General features: G+C 37.1%; 1 protein-coding gene across 1 annotated transcript in view; it reads left to right on the top strand.

Moving 5' to 3' along the window:
• The window catches only part of Senp6 (SUMO specific peptidase 6), a 92,539-nt gene that overhangs the window by 23,004 nt on the left and 46,366 nt on the right, over positions 1–23,169 (top strand). The window contains exons 4-7 of the mRNA XM_090338540.1: positions 2,009–2,151; positions 2,859–2,963; positions 6,494–6,514; positions 18,240–18,310. Of these exons, the coding sequence (XP_090194666.1) occupies positions 2,009–2,151; positions 2,859–2,963; positions 6,494–6,514; positions 18,240–18,310 (340 nt within the window). The remainder of the gene's footprint in view (positions 1–2,008; positions 2,152–2,858; positions 2,964–6,493; positions 6,515–18,239; positions 18,311–23,169) is intronic.

The following is a 23,169-nucleotide window of genomic DNA, read 5'->3' as shown; positions in this document are numbered from 1 at the left end:
CCAGTCAGCATATTTCTACAAACAGTACTATAAAAATTCCTCATATTGAAAGGAAAGCATAGACTTGAGCCAGATCAGTCTTTGGCCTAATCCAGTTACTTAGTTTGCACATAATATTTTTGGTTTTTCAATTCAATTTGCACATGATACTTTCTCTTTTTCAGTTTTATCAACCTTTAGAACAAAGGAATAGAGATTTTGTTGAGAAAAAACTAAAGTGGGAAATTTCAGTGTTTTCTACCTGTTATTCAGTAGGCTCAAGTATTTGTGGTACAATTGCTGGATCTCAATCTGAACAATTGATGGAATGTATGTAGTAAGTTATAAAATAAGATAGGATATACTTAGCATAATGAATTCATAATACATACCCAATAAATACTAGTCTCAATAAAAAAGTAGGGAATAAGATAGTATGATTAGTGAGCATTTTGTTTAGTTTTGGTTTCCACAGTAATAATAGGTTTTCTGTATTAAAAAAAAGTCACTAAATGCAAAGGTGATTGAATTCTCTTATTTAGGAAAACAAAAGAGTGATAACTTCATTTCTTTTATCCCCTGTAGTTTCTATTATCCACAATTTCTCTTGACTTACTTTGCTATGAGTCTGGTTGAAGAATGTGTATTGCATATGAAAATTAGGAATTAACATGGTCACTTCAGATTGGTTTTAGAGCAGATAAACTTTACTTCAGCTAGTGCAAATTCTTATGGTACTGAATCAGAAGAAACTTGAGTGGAAGACAACACTTAGTTTTATAAGTCATCCAGGTAATTGTGGTGTATGCTGAAATGTGAGAATCACTGAAATGGTTAGCAAAAAGTTACATTCCCATCTAATTCAGCCTTATTTGCAGGCTGTAATCCTAATCCACACTGAGTTGTTTATATGGTCCTTGGTACCTGTTTGGTGGATCTAGAACTCCCAATTTTTGCCACTATAACTTAGGAAGTCCATTGGGAGTATAGCTTCTTAGCATAGGAAAAGAGTCTAGAATTTCAGTTTGGCTCCCTCGAGTTCCTCTATCCAGTAGTCTCACAACTCAGAGAAAATGAAGAAGAGAAAATGATAAGTAGAGTGACAATAGATATTTCTGGATGATGACCATAGCTGTGGCAGAAAACAAGAACTGTATTGGGTAATGAACTCTCAGGAGAATTGTTTAGCGGAAAGTACATTTTGAGGTGGTAGTGTAAGGGTTCTATACAAGACAGATGGGCTTACTTGTGAAGAACTAGGGGTCCTGTTATACTGTGAAATCCCCAAGGTGATTGTAATTAACAGGTTTATGACAACATGTATACCTATTATCTCAGTTTCTGTGCTTATACAGAAACTTTCATACAAAAGATATGAATAGAGACTAGGTTTGGTAGTTCATGTCTGTAACGCTAGCTACTTGGGAGTTAGAGTTAGGAGAGGGTCTTAGTTTGAGGACAGCCTGGGGACAAGGGGGAGTTAGCAAGACCTCAGCAGATAAGCTGGGTGTGGTGGTGTACATCTGTATTCTCAGGTTTCTGGTGAGCTGTGGGTAGGAGAATCCTACCAAGAAAATACCTGAAGCATAATGGCTAAAGGTGAGACTCAAGTGGTAGAGCACCTGCCTAATAAGCTCAAGGACCGGAGTCCAAACCTGAGTACTGCCAAAAAGAAAAGACATAAATTAAGAGGACAACTTATTGCTACATTGGGCAGTACTGCCTTACAGATAGCAAGCAGTAAAGCCTACCAAGCTGTGTAAATGCTTATTTACTTATTTTACTGTTTGGAGAATGCTAGCCCAAGATCCACTATGCTTATCTTTTCAAGTTTCTTTGAAAACATTGATAGGAGAAGAAAAATCTCCTGTTCCTGCAGATCCGCATTACCAGTTACTCTTAAATGCACACCATTGCTGTCTCCATACACTTTTCATTGGTTTTTAAGTAAATGGATTTTCAAGTCATTGTTAATAAATTATCATATTATGGTGTTTATTTACTCTAACATTTATGGATCTTTTTACAGTTAAATCGTCCATCTGAATATGTTGATAATTCTGGTGATTACATCTTGAAGACATATGTAAAACGAAACAAGGCTGAAAGTTTTAAAACTTTGAAAGGCAACCCAATTGGACTTAACATGTTGAGCAACAATAAGAAATTGAGGTAGAGGCACTTACCACACTTCCTACAGAAAAGATAAAAGGGGTTGACACCAAAAGCTAATAGGTCCTCTTTTTGTAGCCTTTATTTTGAATTTGCCACTATAACAAGGAGGAAGAGTGGTTTCCAGTATGTGGATTTTGCAGTGATTTTTGAATTCCAAATAAAACATTGCAACAAAATGTTAGTAGGCTAACATCTTGTGCATTTGCTTTCAGTCCTCAGAATCATGGTAGGGTAGGGTGGTTGACTCATTTAGGAAATGCTAATTTGGGTTATCTCAGCAAGGAACTTGTGTTTTTCTTTTTACCATGTAGCTAAGATCCATGGTTCCTAGTGGCTGTTGTCATCCTGAGTCACTGTTGTTCTGGGACTGGCCTGTCAGTGACCACACTGATAGGGCGGAAATGTCACTCTTTGGTTGCTGCTCCAGCTGTAAATCCACAAATGTTAAATAACTTGAATTAGTGGCATTATCGAAAGTAGGACTCCTCATTTCTACATGGATTAGAAGCATCTGAAAGATGAACTCAGGAAGTAGATAATTAGTAGACAGTTTTGCAATGTTAATTGGATGTAATGGTTTCTTTTTTGTAGTATAAAGTGTTGAAGTTATTTTTGTATGTATTCAGATGTTAAAGGATTTAATATTGTCGGTGTGCCTGTAATTTTTCCCTATACAAATTATTTTTTGTTTATTGGCTCTGCAGTGAAAATACACAAAATGCATCATTATGTTCTGGAACTGTAGTTCATGGTAGACGTTTTCATCATGCTCATGTACAGATACCAGTAGTAAAAACCGCAGCCCAAAGGTAAGGATCTACATCTCCTTGTATATCCAGGTACTCTTTAATAGGAATTTCTACTTCAAAAATAATTATTTTCCTTTGTGTTACTTTATTGCTTCCATTTTCTATAAAGAGCTATATCTCTGAAATCATTCATGCTCGAATATTTTTATTATTTTCTACATGCTTTTTAGTCACATTAGGTAAGTAGAGAAACTGTTTCACTGGCTTTATGAGGTTTATTAAATTTCAGGATACCAAATGACATGGTTAATTTGAAATATTTGAGAAATTTCTGGCTTTAGTAGTTTCTTACAAATTTGAAAATTGCTATTGACCTTGAACGTACTGTAATAGTTAAGGGATTGTTTTACTAAATACTGTTAAGCAATTCAAAGTCATTTGGGGGGGTATTTATTTTCCTTAATTGTCAAATTTCTAGGCATCAGCGGTTAGTCTGTTGATTATAAGTACTTTTTTTGTAGCTGGTAAGATTTAACTTTTAATATCCATTTGTATGCTGTTCTTCATTTTTAAGAATGTCTATCTAGATCAGTATTCATTAAGAAAAAGTCATTTGACCCTTTGGAACCCACACTACTGATAATTACATACATTTGCAATAACACAAAATGCTTGAAACCTAAATTTTCTTTCATACTTTGATTTTTTTTTTTTTTTTTTTTTTTTGTCAGTCCTGGGCTTGAGCTCAGGGCCTGAGCACTGTCCTTGGACTTTCTCAAGGCTAGAGCTCTACCACTTGAGCCTCAGCACCACTTCCGGCTTTTTTTCTATGTATGTGGTACCGAGGAATCGAACCCGGCTCTTCATGCATGCTAGGCAAGCACTTTAACCACTTGGCCAAACTCCCGGCCTGATTTTTTTTTTATAAGAAACCTTTCTCTTCTTTACATATGTTACTTTATCAGAGTTTCCATCTGGGATTTTTAAAGAAATTTACTTTAAAGGAAGACATTACTGCACATAACACAACTTTGTTTACTGTAATGCAAAGTACAAACAAATGAAGTGCTTGGATCTACCTGAGGCACGGCATTACAGTGTAGATTGAAAGTAATTAGAAGAAGGAAGAAGACACCTTTCACAGACCAGTCAAGTGATAAAAATCATAAGTCAAACTGATATATTTTATAGCTAGGTACTAGATTATTACTGCTTTTGAAGTTTTCTGTAGTTTAGATTATTTAAAGTGATTCGATCTTCATTTCTGTTTTCCTGTTAGAACATTTGAGAAATGATTACAGTTTGCAAGTTAGGTTGTACTTTATTTCATTTCCAAGTCTTAGTATTGCTTGCCATGCACCAGCACACACATCATTACTCATTCACATTAACATATTTATTCTATAAGAAATAATGGTTATCGGTATAATAGTGAATACTGTTTAAGAAACAAAATGTGTGTGCTGGTGCACAGCTGTAATCCCAACATTCAGAAGGTGAGATAAGAACATCATGAGTTTTCACTAGGCGCTGGTAGCTCACGCCTGTAATCCTAGCTACTCAGGAGGCTGAGATGTGAGGATCACAGTTCAAATCCAGCCCAGGCACTAAAGTCTGTGAGATCCTTATCTCCAGTTAATCACTAGAAAACTGGAAGTGGCGCTGTGGCTCAAGGAGTAGGGCAGTAACCTTGAGCTGAAGAGCTCAGGGACAGTGCCCAGGCCCAGAGTTCAAGCACCACAACTGACAAAAAAAAAAGAGCATCATGAGTTTGAGACCAGTCTGGAATTATATAGTGATACCTTGACTCTAAAAAGGAAAAAAAAAATTTGAAGAAATAAAACGAAATTAGTTTATAGTCAAAGATAATGTCAAGTGAAAATACTTGGCAAGAATGACCAGGGACAGGGCAGGGAGTTTGGCCTAGTGGTAGAGTACTTGCCTAGGATGTGTGAAGACCTGGGTTTGATTCTTTGGTACTACATATATAGGGAGAAAAAAGCCAGAAGTTGTGGTATGGCTCAAATGGTAGAGCACTAGGTCTTGAGGAAAGCCCAAGAATAGTACTCAGACCCAGGACCGGCAAAAAAAAAAAAAAAAAAAAAGTATGACCAGGGACAGTAAGGGAAACTGTGGAATCAAGTAAGCAGGGCAGGTTTGTTTGTCCTTTATTCTGGGTGTAAATAAACATTTTTATTCGAGCTGTGGCTTAACTGCCATTAAAACAATTCTGAAGTTCAAAGATTTTTTTTTTTTATTTCCTTCAAAACCACAAGGTCAGTTTGCTGTAAAACAGGAATAGATGAAAAGTAGGGTATTCGAAGATGAATACATATGACCCAGTCCCTGTTCTTGGTGCTCAGGTTTAATTAGGGTAGAGACAGGTAATCACAGGCGACATGATAAATTCAATAATAGAGACATGTGTAAAACAAATTACAGAGCAGCAAGAAAGTCACAGAATAGGATGTATTAAGGAGCTTTTGAGGGGCCGGGAGTTTGGCCTAGTGGTTAAAGTGTTTGCCTAGCATGCATGAAGACCCGGGTTCGATTCCTCGGTACCACATACATAGAAAAAAGCCGCAAGTGGTGCTGAGGCTCAAGTGGTAGAGCTCTAGCCTTGAGAAAGTCCAAGGACAGTGCTCAAGCCCTGAGCTCAAGCCCAGGACTGGCAAAAAAAAAAAAAGGTGCTTTTGAGCCTTGCATTAGTGGCTCAAGCCTATAATCCTAGCTATTCAGGAGGCTGAGATCTGAGGGTTATGGTTTGAAGCCAGCCAGGGAAAGAAAGTCTGTGAGCCTCTTCATTGAGCCACCAGAAAACTGCAAGTGGAGCTGTGGCTAGCCTTGAGCGAAAAGCTCAGAGTCAGTGCTCAGGCCCTGATTTCAGGACCTCCTATGGCCAAACCAAAAAATAAAGTGGGGGGGAACGTGCTTTTGAGTGTCCCAGATAGAAGAAAACATTGTGTTTTAGGAAGCACATCATTAAAGCCATGGAGAAAAACTTAAGATAGTTGTCTCAAACAGTTGGCACAACTGTGAACCTCAAAGTGAAACACTAACTTCCCCTAAATTTTTTCATTTTCTGAATTTTACTTGAAAATCTAAAGAGATGCTTCCAGCTTGGTAACTTACAGAACATTCTTCTTGGGGTGAGTAGTGTAGCCATGTTTTAAAGTGAATTATAACTGCATGCTAAGTCTTTTATAGTTAAGAAAACAAATACTATACACCTTTTTAATCAGAAAGGGGCATGTAAAATTGTTAAATATTCCATTTATTTAGTCATGAGAGATAACTGAGATTCTAGTCTGTTTTCTCATACTCGTTTTAAATATTTGATCATTCCTTTTCAAGAATTTTTCAGAATTCTGTCTTTTTCTCTTCTTGTTAAACATATAAAATTGTTTAGATTGAATTAGTTTGTGTATTGACAAAAAAAAGATTTAAAATGTAGTATGTGGTATATACGAATGTCTTTAAAACAAATTGATCCTATTATAGTTTTGCATTCTTGACTACAGTTACTACAGCTACATTGACATCACCAATGAGGTCTTGCCTCTTACATTTTTTTCTTTTTATGTTTTAAGCAATCAGGACCGAAAAGAAAGGTAAGCTTAATATTCATAAAATTAGAGCATGAGTATAGAAGTAAAGTAACAGATTGTTTATATAGTTTGAAAAGTACGTATTAATTAGAATTCACATTAAAAGCTTATTGTTTTAATGAAAGGAAATTATTACTGGTGCAATATGATATTTGACTTGTGGAGTTTTCGCATTAATTTCTTATTGCCTTTAGAAATAAAATATTTGGAAGTGGTGCTGTGGCTTAAAGTGATAGAGTGCTAGCCTTGAGCCCAGGGACAACACATAGGCCCCAGAGTTCACGCCCCACAACCAACCAAAAAAGAAGGAAATAAAATATTTAAATTCCTTTATATTATCAAAGTCTCTTTTTCCAGGCTAGGGTAGTGGTATTACACTGATAGGACTTATTAATTATGTGGTGGAGAGTGAGTGGGTCTTTTTTGGGGTCAGCCCATCTCAAAAAACAAGCTTTATGTGGCAAGTGGCAGAATGATTTGCTTTGAAAAAAAGTGTCCAAACCCAGTGCCCAGGCCCTGAGTTCAAGCCCCAGAATTGGCAAAATAAATAAACAAACCAAAACAACAACATGGTTTAATGCGGAGGAGCTCCTAGAAAGTACAAGGCCCCCAGTTTAAACTCCAGTACTGCCAGTAAAACTTCCAACAAAACCAAACTTTGAACTTACTGTGGTGGCACATCTCTGTAATCCCAGCACTCAGGAGGCTGAAGCGGGAGAATCATGAGTTTGAGGCTAGCCTGGACTACACAGTGAGACCTGGGTCAAAAAATAACAATCTTGTATATTTTAGTGGTAATATTCCTATTTCATACTTTATTGTGGCAGAGTATGGAAGAATAGAAGCTCAGAATTAAAACTTATAAACATCAATTGATTTCTATTTTGACTCAAAAATTTGTAATAGAATTTCACAATCAACTCTATTCTGTCATGCTTCCCTGTTAAAACACATTTTAAATGGTGCTCGACTCAAGTGTTAAACTGCTAGCTTTGAACAAAAAAAAAGCTCAAGATGGACAAAGAATGTGGCTTAGTGGTAGAATGTTTGCCTAGCATGCATGATCAGTACCACATAAATAGAAAAAGCCAGAAGTGTCACTGTGACTCAAGTGTAGAGTGCTAGCCTTGAGCAAAAGAAGCTCAGGGACAGTGCTCAGGCTCTGAGTTTTATCCTGAGTTCAAGCTCTGGAACTGGCCAGGTTTTTTTTTTCTTTTTTGGCCAGGATCTGGTGGTCCACTCCTGTAATCCTACCTACTCAAAAGGCTTAGATCTGAGGATCACAGTTCAAAACCAGCCTGGGCAGGAAAGTCTATAAGATTCTTTGTCTGTAATTAACCACCAAAAAGCTGGAAATGGAGCTGTAGCTTTAAGTGGTAGAGTGCCAGTGTTGAGCAAAAAAAGTTCAGAGATAGTGCCAAAGGCCTTGAGTTCAAGTTGAAGCCCAGAAACTATACATTAATACTATATACACACACACACACACAATAAATGCATACAGTGTACCTTTATCAGACACGTCATGTCCCTTGTTCTCATTTTTTCCTTTGTTAAGAACACCCACCAGCAGCGTCACATTTCTGTAAATAATAAGATAATTGTAATTATCTTGAAGTAAGTATCTCTAAGAGCAGTTCCTTTTTCCCCACTGACAGATAAGTGGAGAAGTGAGTCTGCTTACCTGTTTGTCATACTTTCCTGAGATATTAAAAGTAGTTTTGTTGATGCCACCCTTAAAACTCCCAAGCAGTTAAGGGTCCTTACAGCAATACCGTCCTCTGATCAGTGAGTGTAGAAAGAAGAGACTTCCTGTAATTTTATTTCATTCCATAAGAATCAGGGGAAAGAACGTTTCTTTTTTATTCTTTGTCAGTTTTTCTCTTTCAGTAAGTCATTACTTCTTGTCAGATATAGATGGATCATTTATAGCAAGGCTGTTATCAAAACATTTAAAATAAAATTGTTAGTAATGGACATTAAACAAATACAGTCACATGTTTCGTCCAAGTAATTATTTTCCTATATGTTATAGTTGTAGGTTCTGTTACATTCTGAAGATATTAGATCTGCATGCACAGTGACTTTATGTTTATGTGATTCTCTCACTGTTTTCATGACTTACCCTTATTTCTGCAGTGGTAGCTTTTTCATGGATACATTCTACAAATATTTACATGCCTAAACGTGCCAGGTACTCTTCTAGGAGCAGACAGAAATCCTTAACTCTGGTAGCTTGCATTGCTTCAGGAATAATACTGAAAAGGCCAGAAAACCAATAGTTAACCAGCATAGACAACAAGCTCATTGTTTGCTACGAAGTGAATTAATGATCTTTGCCCAACTTTAAAGGAAAAGTTTGGACAAATGAGGTGATTATTTATTGACTACACACTGTAATAAAAGTAAGATTACTGAAAATAGTTGTATTATCAACATTCTTTTATACTGGTTAGAGAATATAAAACTATTGAAAACTTAAATATATAGCCACAGTGCTTAAAAAGACCCTGTATCAAATACTCCTGAGTACTTGCAACTTAGTTATTGTTAGGACTGACCTGCTGCTGATCCTTTGGATCCTTCCCCTTCAGTGATCTCTTTTTTTTTTTTTCCTGATTATGCTGGTAACCTAAAGTTTTGTACATCTGTGCGTCTCCATAAGTCTCCTGCTGAGTTGAATTCCTCCAGCTTCATTTTGGATTTTTCAAAGGTTAAACTGGGAAGCCTTTTGTTGTTGTTTTTGTTTTTTGTGGGTCATAGAGCTTGAATTTCCCCTGGTCTCTTCCCTAAGCTCTTCAGCTCAAGGCTATCACCCTACCCTTGAGCCAAGTCCACTTCCCATTTTCTGTAAGTTAATTGGAGATAACAGTTTCAGGTCCTTTTGTGCCAGGACTGTCTCTGAACCTTGATCCTCAGATCTCAGCCTCCTGAGTAGCTAGAATTACTGGCGTGAGCCATCATACCCAGCAAGCCTTCGTGTTTTTAATAGACTTTACTTGGTAGTGCTTTGTTTGTATCTTTTCCCCCCTTCTCTGAGTAAACCGCATCTTTTTTCTGATCTCTAACAGGTTATCTCTTATCTTACCACATATCCTGTACATAATAAACCATGAATCTCTAAAATGAATTGTTTATAGAAATATAGTTAATCTGATGAGAGCTAGGTGGTTGTATAAGGGTAATTTGCCCTTAATTTTTCCACTTGTATATAAGGCACACATTGAAAGGTATGCTTTAAGCTTAAAGCCCATCTCCAAAAGGGAAAGAAAACATACAAATAAGCAGTACTAAAGTCTAGAGTCTGCTAACTTAGAAAAATGTTGTTGCCGATTTTCTTTTTTATGAGTAACTTTGATATAACTAGTCTTTGTGGTACTGAGTTCTGAAATTAGGGCTTACGTTGGTTGCTACTTGGTTCTTTCACTCACTTTAGCCACATACAATTCCTCTTAAATTCTTCAGTGGCTCATGATCAGATGAACTGTGAATGCAGTTGTGTGCTTGTACCAGCACCCTAGAATATATAATCTGGTATTTGAATTATTTCTTTCTTTACCTTCTCACTGAATAAGAAATATATTGACCTATTACAAAATTGTAGACTATATTTTCATTATTTTTATTATAAGGAATATGTGCATATTTCAAGAGAACTTTGAAACAAAAATAGTACAGCAGTGAAAAGAATGTAATCAAAACAGGAAGTACAGTTGTTTATTTACAAGGTGAATTTGAAGATGAAGTTTTGTGGTACATACATACATCCCAGCAGTTCAGGACAGAAGAGATAATCATAATTCAAGACAGGCTGGTCGATAGATTGAGAACTTCAGCTCCAAAGAGACAAAAATATAGCTAGAGATTTTAGTTTTTAAAGAGTCACCTAGGAATCGAACATTATTACATTGTTACAGTTTTGATACATTTCTTTTTTCTATGTACTGTTAAATGTAGTTAACATTATGTGTAGTTATAATGAAAATACAGCTCTATTCTGAGTTTCCACCTAAAAAATAAGACCTAAACATTTACTAGCATCATTAAATTGGCTTCTATAAACAATTTTAATGATTGCATAATAGCTTATCTTACGAATAAATATAATTCACCCGTTTTCCCATTTCTGATTTTACTTTAGTATCAAAAGAGATTCATGTACAACTTTGCATAAAAATCTTTAACTACATCTCTTTTAAAAAAATCCCTAGAAAAAGGGTTTTTTAAGCTAGTTTATAAATGTTTTCAAGTAAGTACTGCTATTTTGGGGGAGGAGGGGATGTCATGGGGCTTGAACTCTGGGTGCTGTCCCTGAGCTCTTCAGCTAAAGGCTACCGCCCTACCCCTGGAGCCATAGCCCCACCTCCCATTTTTTTATTTTTAGTGATTAATTGGCTATAATAGTCTCTCAGTCTTTAGTGCCCGGGCTGGCTTTGGGCTGGCTTTGAACCATGATCGTCAGATCTCAGCCTCCCAAGTAGCTAGGATTACAGGCATGACCCATCTTGCCCAGCAGTACTGCTAAATTTTTGTAGCGAAATAAAACCAGTGCCGTAAATTGATACCTCAAGGTGTCTAAAGATAAAATTACATTTAGATACAATACTTTATTGGAATTATGAGTTATCTGAAATTTTAAAAATAAAAAGAATTCTTCAAGGCAACATTCAAGAATACTAAAAGCACCTTCACATCTAGTCAGTTGAAGTATGTAAAGATAAATTTCATTCACAGTAGTATCTAAAGCTAAAAAGTAATCGCTCATATGTATAAGGAATAAATTATGATCCGTACATGTTTATGTTATTTAAACCTTGATTCTTTTTTTTTAAAATAATTTTATTGTTATTAGTAAGCTGTTGTACAGGGAGGTTAGCATTTCAAACATCAGGTAATGAGTACATTTTTTCTTTTTTTTCTTTTTTCTTTTTGCCAGTCCTGGGAACTGAACTCAGGGCCTGAGCATTGTCCTTGGGCTTTCTCAAGGCTAGAGCTCTACCACTTGAGCCACAACACCACTTCCAGCTTTTTGTATATATGTGGTACCTAGGAATCAAACCTGGGTCTTCGTGCATGCTAGGCAAGCACTTTAACCACTAGGCCAAACTCCCAGCCCAAAAACCTTGATTCTTTAAAATAGAAGGAATATATTTTATTAAGATTTGCTTTTTTATGAAAGAAGTTTGACTATTTGATTCTACAATTTATTTAAAAGGGTAAATACATGAGAAAGAGGCCTGTGTCTGTTCTTTCCCACGCCCTCACTCCCCCCACCCCTTCTGTCTTAGGACTTGAACTCTGGATCTGGGCATTGTCCTTGAGCTCTTCAGCTCAAGGCCGTCTTGAGTTTCCATGGCACTTCTGGTTTTCTGGGATTAATTGGAGATAAGAGTCTCAGGTCTTTAGTGCCTGGGCTGGCTTTGAACCTCTACCTTCAGATCTTAGCTTCCTCAGTAGCTAGAATTACAGGCATGAACGACAGTGCCCGGTCGAGTTTTTTTGTTGTTGTTGGTTGTGGTGGGACTTGAACTCTAGGCCTGGGTACTATTCCAGAGCTCTTCAGCCCAATGCTCCGCCCTATCCCTTGAGCCACAACACCACTTCTGGTTTTCTGGTGGTTAATTGTAGATAAAAAGTCTCACAGACTTTAGTGCCCAAGCTGGCTTTGGACTGTGATCCTCAGATGTCAGCCTCCTGAGTATCTAGGATTACAGGTGTTTGCCACTGGTGACCGGCTAGAATATCTTTGTATACTCAACTTCCTGTCAATAAAAGTAAATCTACAGACCTTTTCAAGTTTATGAGTAGTGACATGTGTACATCAGCTGATTAATACAATCCTTGGACAGTATAGCCTGTGGTTTGGTTTTGGGGACGGCATTGTTATCCTTGTATGGATTTTGTGTAGTGGTATGACCTGATGACTATTCTCTGCCTGATAAGGCCCTGAGTGTTTTAAACCTCAGTATTGCCAAAATAAAACAAAATCCAAACAGCTCAGATTCTGGCTTTCAAATATCATTCTCTAATGAAAAGAAACATGGAAAAATCGCAGGTTGTGGGGACTTGATAAAAGCCCACAGGGTGAATGCTTCAGCAGCATGTATACCAAAACTTGAAGTGATTCGGGATTGATTGGAATGTTACCTGCAGACTAGTTTTTCTACATTTTGTAAGTGTTGTTATATTTTCCTATAGTTAAAAGAAAAAAAAACAATAGGTAAACATACAGGAGCCAACTAAAAGAATTCCCAGGGGGTCTGCTAAAATTAAATTCTAATTATATAGGCAAAGTAAATTATACTGGCATAAATAGATCATGTATTAAATCTGGTGCTAGTGGCCCATGTTTGTAATCCTAGCTGTCCTAGAGGCTGAGCTCTGAGGATCCTGATTCAAAGTCAGCCAGGGAAGAAAAGACTGAGACTTTTATTTACAGTTACTACCAAGAAGGGAGCTGTGGCTCAAGAGGCAACAAAGCTCAGGGACAGTTCCAAGGCCCTGAGTTCAAGCCCCAACAGTGACACTATTAAAAAAAAAAAAAGAAGAAGAAGAAAAATTAGGTGTTATTTTAGTTATCTGAAACAGACTAATGCTGCGTTTACAAATGAGCTAGAACAAGCTACACAAAATGAACTGAGGACATAGTATAGTTCTTAGAGAATTCTGTAAGAATTCTTAGAGATAATTTTATAGTAATATGTGTAGTAGATACTTCCCTCTTTAGAAAATGGACCATGGTTACCCTTAGTCCTTTTCAGTGTGTACTGGTCTTCCTGCCAAGCAGAGTATGGATACAAAACTCAACAATAATAGCTCTGCAAGAGACAAATCTGGTGAAGATTACCTTAAGCAAGAAACTGAACTTAATATCAGTGAAAAGTGATATACCATATATCCCTATTAGTGATACCATGAGAAGGAAAGTTTACGTCGGATGTTTTACCCCCAGCCTTATAACCTGAGAAAATAGCAAACATGGTCGCTTAATGAACGCAGGTGCCCTGAATTGGATCTTAGAACAAAAAATAGCTGATAAAATCCAAATAATGTTGAAAGTTTTTACCAATGTTTTTTTTTTTTTTTTTTTTTTTTTTTTTTTGCCAGTCCTGGGCTTGAGCTCAGGGCCTGAGCACTGTCCTTGGACTTTCTCAAGGCTAGACCTCTACCACTTGAGCCTCAGCACCACTTCCGACTTTTTTCTATGTATGTAGTACCGAGGAATCGAACCTGGGTCTTCATACATGCTAGGCAAGCACTTTAACCACTAGGCCAAACTCCCGGCCTGTTTGTTATTTTTTGTTCTTATGTCAATGCTGGAGTTAGAGCCTAGGGTCTTGCCCTTGTTGCACAGGTGCTTTCCCACTTGGATCAGGCTCACAGCCCTTGATTTGTATGTTGTGCGTATTATGTTATTATTGTGTGTGTGTGTGTGTGTGTGTGTGTGTATGTATACATATATATGTATAAGTTTGTTACACTATTTTTTCTTTCTTCGTGCTGATACTGGAAAAGAGACTAGCTGCTATGAGTGTTTTTTGTTTGTTTTTTGTTTGTCAAGTCCTGGGCTTGAGCTCAGGGCCTGAGCACTGTCCTTGGACTTTCTCAAGGCTAGAACTCTACCACTTGAGCTTCAGTACCACTTCCGGCTTTTTCTATATATGTGGTACCAAGGATTTGAACCCGGGTCTTCATGCATGCTAGGCAAGCACTTTAACCACTAGGCCAAACTCCCGGCCCCTTTTGTTTGTTTTTTGTTTGTTTGTTTGTTTGTTTGTTTGTTTTTGCACAGAGCTGGGACTCTACCACTTGAGTCACAGCTCCACTTTCCACTTTTTGAGGTGTTTAGAGAAAAGAGTTGCATGGACTTTCCTGTCCCTGGTTATCTTCAAACAACAATCATTAGAACTCAGCTTTCTGAGTAGCTAGGATTACAGAAATGAGCCACTGGTGCTCAGCAACACAGACTTCTATTTCAAAATTAAGTTTACTAGAAAAACTTATAGTGACCCTCATTAAACCTTTAACAAGAGGCATTTTGATATTTTAGAAATTCTGTGTCTGCATGTGGTATTCAAGTGCCATCTGGGAAGTGTAATGACCTGAATCCAAATAGCATCAGTGAGGGAAAAAAATTATCGATTGAGATTTTACAGTAAATTTTATGCATCTTACAAAGTCTTAGGTCCATAAAGTGGGGCTAATAAATAAAACTGGAAGTAGATCTCTGCCTCAAATGGTAGAGCACTAACCTTGAGTAAAAAAAAAAAAAAACCCTTGAGCCACAGCACCATTTCTGGTCTTTTCTGTATATGTGGTACCGAGGAATCAAACCCTGGTCTTCGTGCATGCTAGACCAGCACTCTACCACTAGGCCATGCTCCCGGCCCCATTTTACTTAACCAAATCTCGAGTTCTGCCTATTTTCTTGGAAAATGACATAATTTCACTCTTTAAGACTGAGTAATGCTTTTGTGTCTACTAAATTTTTCTTGTTCATTTATTGGTTCATGATTTTAAAACAAAACTTAATTTTTTTTTACTTTTATAAAAAAATGCAGCAAATTTGGAAAGTGGTTATAAAGCCTGTAAATAGGGACAGATTTACATAATTACTAATATTACCATATATAATATACTATATTAGTTTAACTATTATTACTTGTTATTGATTGACATTACAGTACACAATACAATTATGGTTGTTTTCAGTGTTCAGTGCATTATATCGAATTGAAAATAATTTATATTTCATTAATTACTGTGCATGCAAATATGACTTACTATTTCAGTTTATATCAGTTATTGTTACTAAATAATCCAATGCTTTTGGCTTGCCCCATTGTAAGTAATTAAGCAAGTTTGAAACAGAAATCTCTACTTCCAGATCATGTGTCATCCTGTGTCAAAAATTGTTGTTAATAATCTTTAATATTTTAGCAGTTATTTTGTCCACAATTTTTAAGAGTGTACAAGACAGACTTACTGTTGAGTTTACATTGGCAGTATTTTGTTTATGTCACATTCATTTTCTGTGTTACTAAGTTGGGCATTTTTTTCCAGAATACAGAGTTACAGAAATTAGGGTTTATAAAGCAGTTGATTTAAACATTAAATGTATGTAATTCTTTAGTGGACAGTGGGAAGACTTAAAAAAAAAAAAAAGAGGGCAATGGTGGTGGCTCACGCCTATAATCCTAACTACTCAAGAGGTGATCTGATGATCAAGGTTCAGAGCCAGCCCAGCCACAAAAGGACCTGAGATTCTTATCTCCACTTAACCTCTAAAAAAATGGGAAGTGGAGCTTGGCTCCCTGGTGTAGGGAGTTAGCCTTGAGCTGAAGAGCTCAGGGACAGTGCCCAGGCCGAGTTCAAGCTCCATGACCCACAAGAAAAAAAAAAGTGTATTTTGTTTTAGTCCTAATATAGAATAGGAACGGAAAGCCTGCTTCCATTTTTAGAGCACCCTTAATCCTATCACAGCCTCAGCCTTTTAACCTGCATCCCTGTAAATCTTCAGATCTTGGTAGAGTCTAAATTGTTCCTTTGTACTATATGTTGTTCACCTCATCAGCACTGGTACAGTATACCAAGGTTCAGATTATGCCATTAACATTTAATAATTTTATTACAATGGGCAAATTAATTGCCTTTATTGAGCTTCTTTTTCTTCATTATACATTATAAGATCATTTGAAATAAAAGAATACAAAGCACTTGGAACAAACAGTACCTTGCACATCCACTCTAATGTTTGCTAATTGCACACAACACAGTCATCACTCTATTTATTTTTGTTGGTTGTGGGACTTGAAATCTGGGCCTGGGTGTTGTGCCTGAGCTCTTCAACTCAAGGCTAATGCCCTACCCCTTGAGCTACAATGCCACTTCCAGTTTTCTGGTCGTTAATTGGAGATAAGAGTCTCATGGACTTTAGTGCCCAGACTGGTTTTGAACCATGGCCCTCTGATCTCATTCTCCTGAGTAACTAGGATTACAGGTATGAGCCACCACATCCAACCAGTCATCACTCTTAATAATAGTCTTTTTGTTGTTGTTTTCCTTTCTCATTTTTTGGTGATACTGCACTTTTTTTTTTTTTTTTTTTGTGGTGGGTCATGGGCTTGAATTCGGCCTGGGCAGTTGCCCTGAGCTCTTCAGGTCAAGACTACCACCCTTCCCCTGAGCCACAGCACCACTTTGGGTTTTCTAGTGATTAATGGGAGATAAGAGTATCACATTCTTTAGTGCCCAGGCTGGCTTTCAACCTCATTCCTCAGATCTCAGCCTCCTGAGTAGCCAGGATTAAGGTTTGAGCCACTGTGCCCCACTGTGACACTGTACTTTGAAGGCAAGTACTCTACCACTTGGCCTATATTCCCAGCTCTGTCATTGTCATATTCTGTTTTCACTTTTAAGTGCTTTGAGTTTCACAGTGTGAACTGATTTATAAATAATATTATGGCCTCTTTAATTACCTGATTACAGAGGTCTGGTACCAGAAGATCTTATTTACAGTCAGTCAAAGTGCATTCTGTCACTTAATCCCCTAAGATTTTTATATAAATTGGTTGGATGTGGGGTTGCACCTAGTGATGCATGCCTATAACCCCAGCATCTGATAGGCTGAAGCAGGAGGATCTCAACTTCAAGACTACCTTTGGCATATAGCAAGATAGTATGAAATTAGCTTAATATTTTAAGGCAGGTGTACTTATTTCCCTCTCATAATGTCATATTACAACTAAAATACTTGTTCCACAGTTGCCAATTTTGTACATGACAGTTTGCTTTAGTGATTTTGTCATGAGTCTCAGACTTTTGTGCCCAGGCTGACTTTGAACCTTCTGAATAGCTAAGTTTACAGACGTGAGCCACTGATGCCAGGCAAGACCAGTATTTTTTCTTTTTTCTTTGGTCAGTCTTGGGGCTTGAATTCTGGACCTGGGCATTGGCCCTGAGCTCTTCAGCTCAAGGCTACCCACCCTACCACTTGAGCCACAGTGCCACTTCCAAAGAACAGTATTTTTACTTTTCTTTCATCGATGTGTTTTTAAATAACTAAAGACATTTATAGCAAAACTGGACAAGTTTAGTAGTATTGTAGTGTGTAATTCCTTATTCAAAATGCATGACTTTTAATATGTTTTTCTTAAAGGTGAGTTTTTGAAAAATTCTATAGGTTTGTATGTTTGAGGGATATATAGCGCTTACTAGAGTGAGTATTTTGAAAGCTATGTGTATGTAGGGTCTGTAGTTCCACATGCTTGAGAAGCTGAGGCAAGAGTTCAGGAATTCCAGGCTGAAAACTGACACAATGTCTAAAAAACTAAATTGGGTCATTAAATTTAATTGAATTGATTACCTTGAGGACTTTTTGTTTTTGTTTTTGTTTGCCAGTCCTGAACTTGAGCTTAGGGCCTGAGCATTGAACTGATTACTTTGAAAAGACACTGAATTTGAATTTATGGAATACATATTTAACAGTTTGTCTGTAATGGCATCTGGTGGGTTGATCCACGTGGAATAGTGCTCTGTAGAGATACTACAGTTCAGTTCCTCTGCCTTTCATATGTTCACATAGCATAGTTTTAGTTTTTTATAGTATTACTTTCTATATGACATGGAAACTAGATTACTTTCAATCCATGTATTTTAAGTATCCCCTTAACATATACATTTTGAAAAATATATTTCCTGTTCGAATAAAACTATAAATTTCCTCTTGTAGGAAGGAATACCCACCTCATGTCCAGAAAGCTGAACTCAACGCTGTGAGGATAGGTCGGCCCCAGAGTATTGGTAAGTGCATGGTTTCATGTGTTTTGAATTGCTGCATGAAAAATACAAGTAAAGGCATAACTCTGACTTTAGAATCTTCCTGGGAGTCATAGGAAAAAGAAAAAAAAATTGTAATTATAAATTAAAATTTTTATAATTAGAATTAAAATGTTGACTCTGATATCCCGTTGGTTGCACAGTCAGCAGAGTGTAGTTGGAAATCTTTCATTATATTTCTTTTAAAAAATGTAAAGGAATTGTTTAATGAAAACTATAAAAGCCTAACGAAAGAAATTAAAAAGGACACTAGGAAATGGAAAAACATCGCATGCTCATGGCTAGGAAAATGTGAAAATGGCTATACTGCCAAAATTGATATACAAATTCAATGCAAGCCCTATCAAAATCCCAAACACATTCTTTACTGAAGTAGAAGATACAATCCAAAGGTTCATATGGAAGAAGAAAAGACCTAGAATAGCCAAAACAATTCTAGGCAAAAAGAGCAAGGCTGGTGGTATTACAGTGCCAGACTTCGAGCTCTACTATAGAGCCATAATAACAAAAACTGCATAGTACTGGCACAAAAACAGACCAGAAGATCAGTGGAACAGAATAGAAGACCCAGAAATAGAACTACATACCTATAGTCAACTTGTATTTGATAAAGGAGCCAAAGATATACAGTGAAACAAACACAGTCTGTTCAATTGTTGGTGCTGGCAAAACTGGGCACCCACATGCAGAAAAATTGACCCTTGCCTTTCGCCATGTACAAGCATTAACTCAAAGTGTGGATCAAAGATCGCAATGTCAGACCAGAAACCATGAAACTGCTACATGAGACACTGGAACTCGTAGGCACAGGCAAAAGATTCCTGAACAGAATCCCAGGGTCACAACAGATTGGAGAGAGACTCAATAAATGGGACTACCTAAAAATAAAAAGTTTCTGCACAGATCAAAGCAATAAAAGCATAGTCGCAAAAGCAGAGAGAAAGCCAACCAAATGGGAAAAGATATTTACCATAATACATCTGACAAATGCTTAATATCCAATATCTATAGGGAACTCAAGAAACTAATCACCCCCCAAACCCAACAGACCACTCACTAAATGGGCAAGGGAACTAAAGAGACACTTATGGCAGAAAAGCATATGAAAAAATGTTCATCATCCATGGTCATTAAGGAAATGCAAATAAAAACAATCCTAAGATACCACCTTTCCCCAACAAGAATGGCCAAGATTTTGAACTCAGACAATGACAGATGCTGGTGGGGTTGTGGAGAAAAAGGAATCCTACTACACTGCTGGTGGGATTGTAAACTAGTTCAGCCACTCTGGAAAGCAGTGTAGAGGTTTCCTAAAGGACTGAAAATTGACCATCCGTACGATCCCGCCATACCACTTCTGGGCATCTACCCTGAACATCATAACCCGAGGTATGATAAGGACACCTGCTCAGCCATGTTCATCTCTGCACTATTCACCATAGCCAAGCATTGGAAACAATCCAGATGCCCTACTGCAAATGAATGGATATGGAAAATGTGGTATATATATACAATGGAATTCTACATAGCCAACAGACAAGATAAAATAATGGCATTCGCAGGGAAGTGGATGAATCTAGAGTGAATCATGTTGAGTGAGACAAGTCAAGACCTAAGGAACAAAAGGTGCATAGTATCCTTAATGTGTGGCTATTAGATTCAAACAGTACAAGAACGAGGACTCAATATTTACATACCCAATGCTATGGACATGGTATTGGAAATATAAACATAACTACATAGACATAAATACCTGTGACACTATAGACATAATGTTTTATTTCTTAAATTAATATGTATCTTTGATATACAGACCCTAGCCTAATTTTGATTATGTTCTAAAAACTAAGTGCCAGTGATTATATATAGAGATTCCCTTCTTGAACACTTGTTTGTTAAATGTGTCATTTGAAATATGATGTAAAAATCAATGTTAATAAATTCTTTAATAAAAAAAATCCAAAGGTATGGGGTGCCAGTGGCTCACACCTGTAATCCTGGCTACTCAGGAGACTGAGATCTGAGCATCATGGTTCAAAGCCAGCCTAGGCACTAAAGTCCATGGACACTTACCTCCAATTATCCACTACAAAAACAGAAATTATGCTATGATCCAAAGTGGTAGAGTGCTGGCCTTGAGCTGAAGAGCTCAGAGTAGCGTCCAGGCCCACAGTTCAAGCCTCAAAACTGTCAAAAAAAAAAAAATACAAAGGTTAACTGTAGATGAGCTACGATATTGGGCTCTATTACCTTGTCTTTTTAATGCAAAAATAAGAACAGGTAATGTCAAATTTATTTTTATTATTTGAAATCACAACTTTTTTGAGATGTGTTTCACAATGTTGCAGGCTAGTCTTGAACTCAAAATTCTCTTTCCTAGGCTTCCTGAGTATCTGATAAAATAGACAAATACCACTGTGTGCCACTGTGCCCAGCTGAGAGGTTATTCTTTTTATTATTATTATTATTATTGTAATGTGTAAAGGGGTTACAGTTACACTTGCCAGATAGTAGTTGTATTATTTCTCACACATTGATACTCCTTCTTACATTTTTGTCCCTACTTCTCTTCCCCACCCCCTCTCAATCATCTTGTTTCCTCCCTTCCCTTTCCTATTTCAAATAAATAAACGTATATACAATATGCTAATAACAAAGTCAGATACAGTAACAATATGAAATTAACCAAAGAGCAGCCAAAGAGAAGAGAAATAACAGGCTACATTAAGAACAACAATCACACAAAATAAAGCTTTGCATATCCTGGAGATCCTTTCATTTAGCCTCATCCTCAATGACTTTATGTATCTAGGTTTTGTGCTATTGTAATCCTCTGCCAAGAGAGTCTTAGGTGTGTACAAATTATTACAAATGCGGGAAACCATTGAACCATATGTTCCTTTGAGTCTGGCTTACTTCACTTAATATGATTTTTTCCAAGTCTTTTCATTTCATTACTTTGCTTGTTTAAACAGTTGTAATGGCTTGCTTTTAGTTCTAAACCCTTCAATTTTTTTTTCTCTCTCTCTTTTCTTTTCTTTTTTCTTTTTTTTTTTTTTTGCCAATCTTGGGCTTGGGCTCAGGGCCTGAGCATCTTCTTTGGGTTTTCTCAAGGCTAGAGCTCTACCACTTGAGTCACAGAACCACTTCTGGCTTTTTTTCTGTGTGTGTGGTACTAAGGAATCAAACCTGGGTCTTCATGCATGCCAGGCAAACACTCTACCACTAGGCCAAACCCCTAGTCCCTACATTATTTAAAAATCTAAATTTTCTTAATAGTCAAGAGTTATTGTTGTTTTTTTTGTTTTGTTTTGTTTTTGTGGGACTTGACTCTGGGCCTGGGCTCCATCCCTGAGCTCTTCAGTTCAAAGCTACTGCCCTTACCCCTTGAGCCACAGTGCCACTTTTGGTTTTCTGGTGATTAATTAGAGATGAGTCTCATGGACTTTTTAGTGCCTGGGCTGGCTTTGAACTGTGAGATCCTCAGATCTCCGCCTCTTAAGTAAGATTATAGACATGGGCCACTGAGCCCAGCTTCCAAGAGTTATTGTTAAAAATTTTGCATTATATCATTGGATGCAGAGTTTTTGTAAATGCCTTGAACATAAGCTCTTTTATAACAGTGATTTTCCAAACCTAGTTTTACCTTTTCCCATTAACTTTCATTTGTTACCTGTGTGAATTATTGTATTTTGCAGTGATTTGCTGTGTCCATTGTGTTTCTATTTAATAATTCCAGTCAGCATCTAAAAAAAATAAACTTTTTTTATGTGTGGTACTAGAGATTGAACACTATGTTTTTACCATGTGAGCTTTTTACCAGCCCCTGATTTAAACAGTTTTAAAGTTTTTTTCTTCGGTAGCATTCATTAAGCAATCTTCCCTTTTTTTGTTGTTAGCTTTATTTTTTATATTTTATTATTATTTTTTAATGATTTTTTTTTTTTTTTTTTTTTTGCCAGTCCTGGGGACTGAACTCAGGGCCTGAGCTCTGGTCCTTGGGCTTTCCCAAGGCTAGAGCCCTTACCACTTGAGCCGCATCACCACTTCCAGCTTTTTCTATATATGTGGTACCTAGGAATCGAACCCCGGTCTTCGTGCATACTTGGCAAGTGCATGCTTGGCAAGCACTCTACCACTGGGCCAAACTCCCAGCCCTAGCTTTATTTTTTCAATAGGATTGTAGACTTGCATAAATGTAAAACCACTACAGAAATGAATGTTTATCCTTCATCCAACTTTTTTCTTTTTTGTTGGTCTGAGACTGGGACTCAGATTAGCTATCTGACCTTTTCATCCATTAACTGATGCTCTACCATCTGAGCCATGCCTCTAGTCCCATCCAGCTTTTCATAGATAGCATCTCTCTAATCATCAGACCTTTATCAAAACTAAGAAATTGGCAGTCCTGATATTCTCAATGACTTTGTTCAAATTCACCAGTTCTTCACTAATGCCCTTTCCTGCAAGTTGAATCAGTTTCCTTGATCTTAGTTTTTTTTTGTGTGTGTGTGAGGTGGGGGTGCTGGCCCTGGAGCTGAATAAACACTGTCTCTGAGCTTGTGTGCTCAAGGCTAGCACTCTTATCACTTAATCCAAAGCCTCACTTCCAGCTTTTTTGTTAGTTTATTATTGGAGATTAGAGTCTCACAAGCTTTCCTGCCCATGGCTGTGTGTTCTTAAACATTTCTAAACCACAATGCTCAGATCTCAGCTATATGAGTAAGTATGACTACAGAAGTGAGCTACTTATACCAAGCTCTTCCTTGACGATTTCAAAGATGACGACTGTAACTCATTAGCTTTGTGAAGTATTTCTCAGT

Source organism: Megascapheus bottae, chromosome 8 (assembly GCF_031878675.1).
Source record: "Megascapheus bottae isolate mThoBot1 chromosome 8, mThoBot2.hap1, whole genome shotgun sequence".
Classification (NCBI taxonomy): domain Eukaryota; kingdom Metazoa; phylum Chordata; class Mammalia; order Rodentia; family Geomyidae; genus Megascapheus; species Megascapheus bottae.
This window is presented reverse-complemented; position numbering and strand designations above follow the sequence as displayed.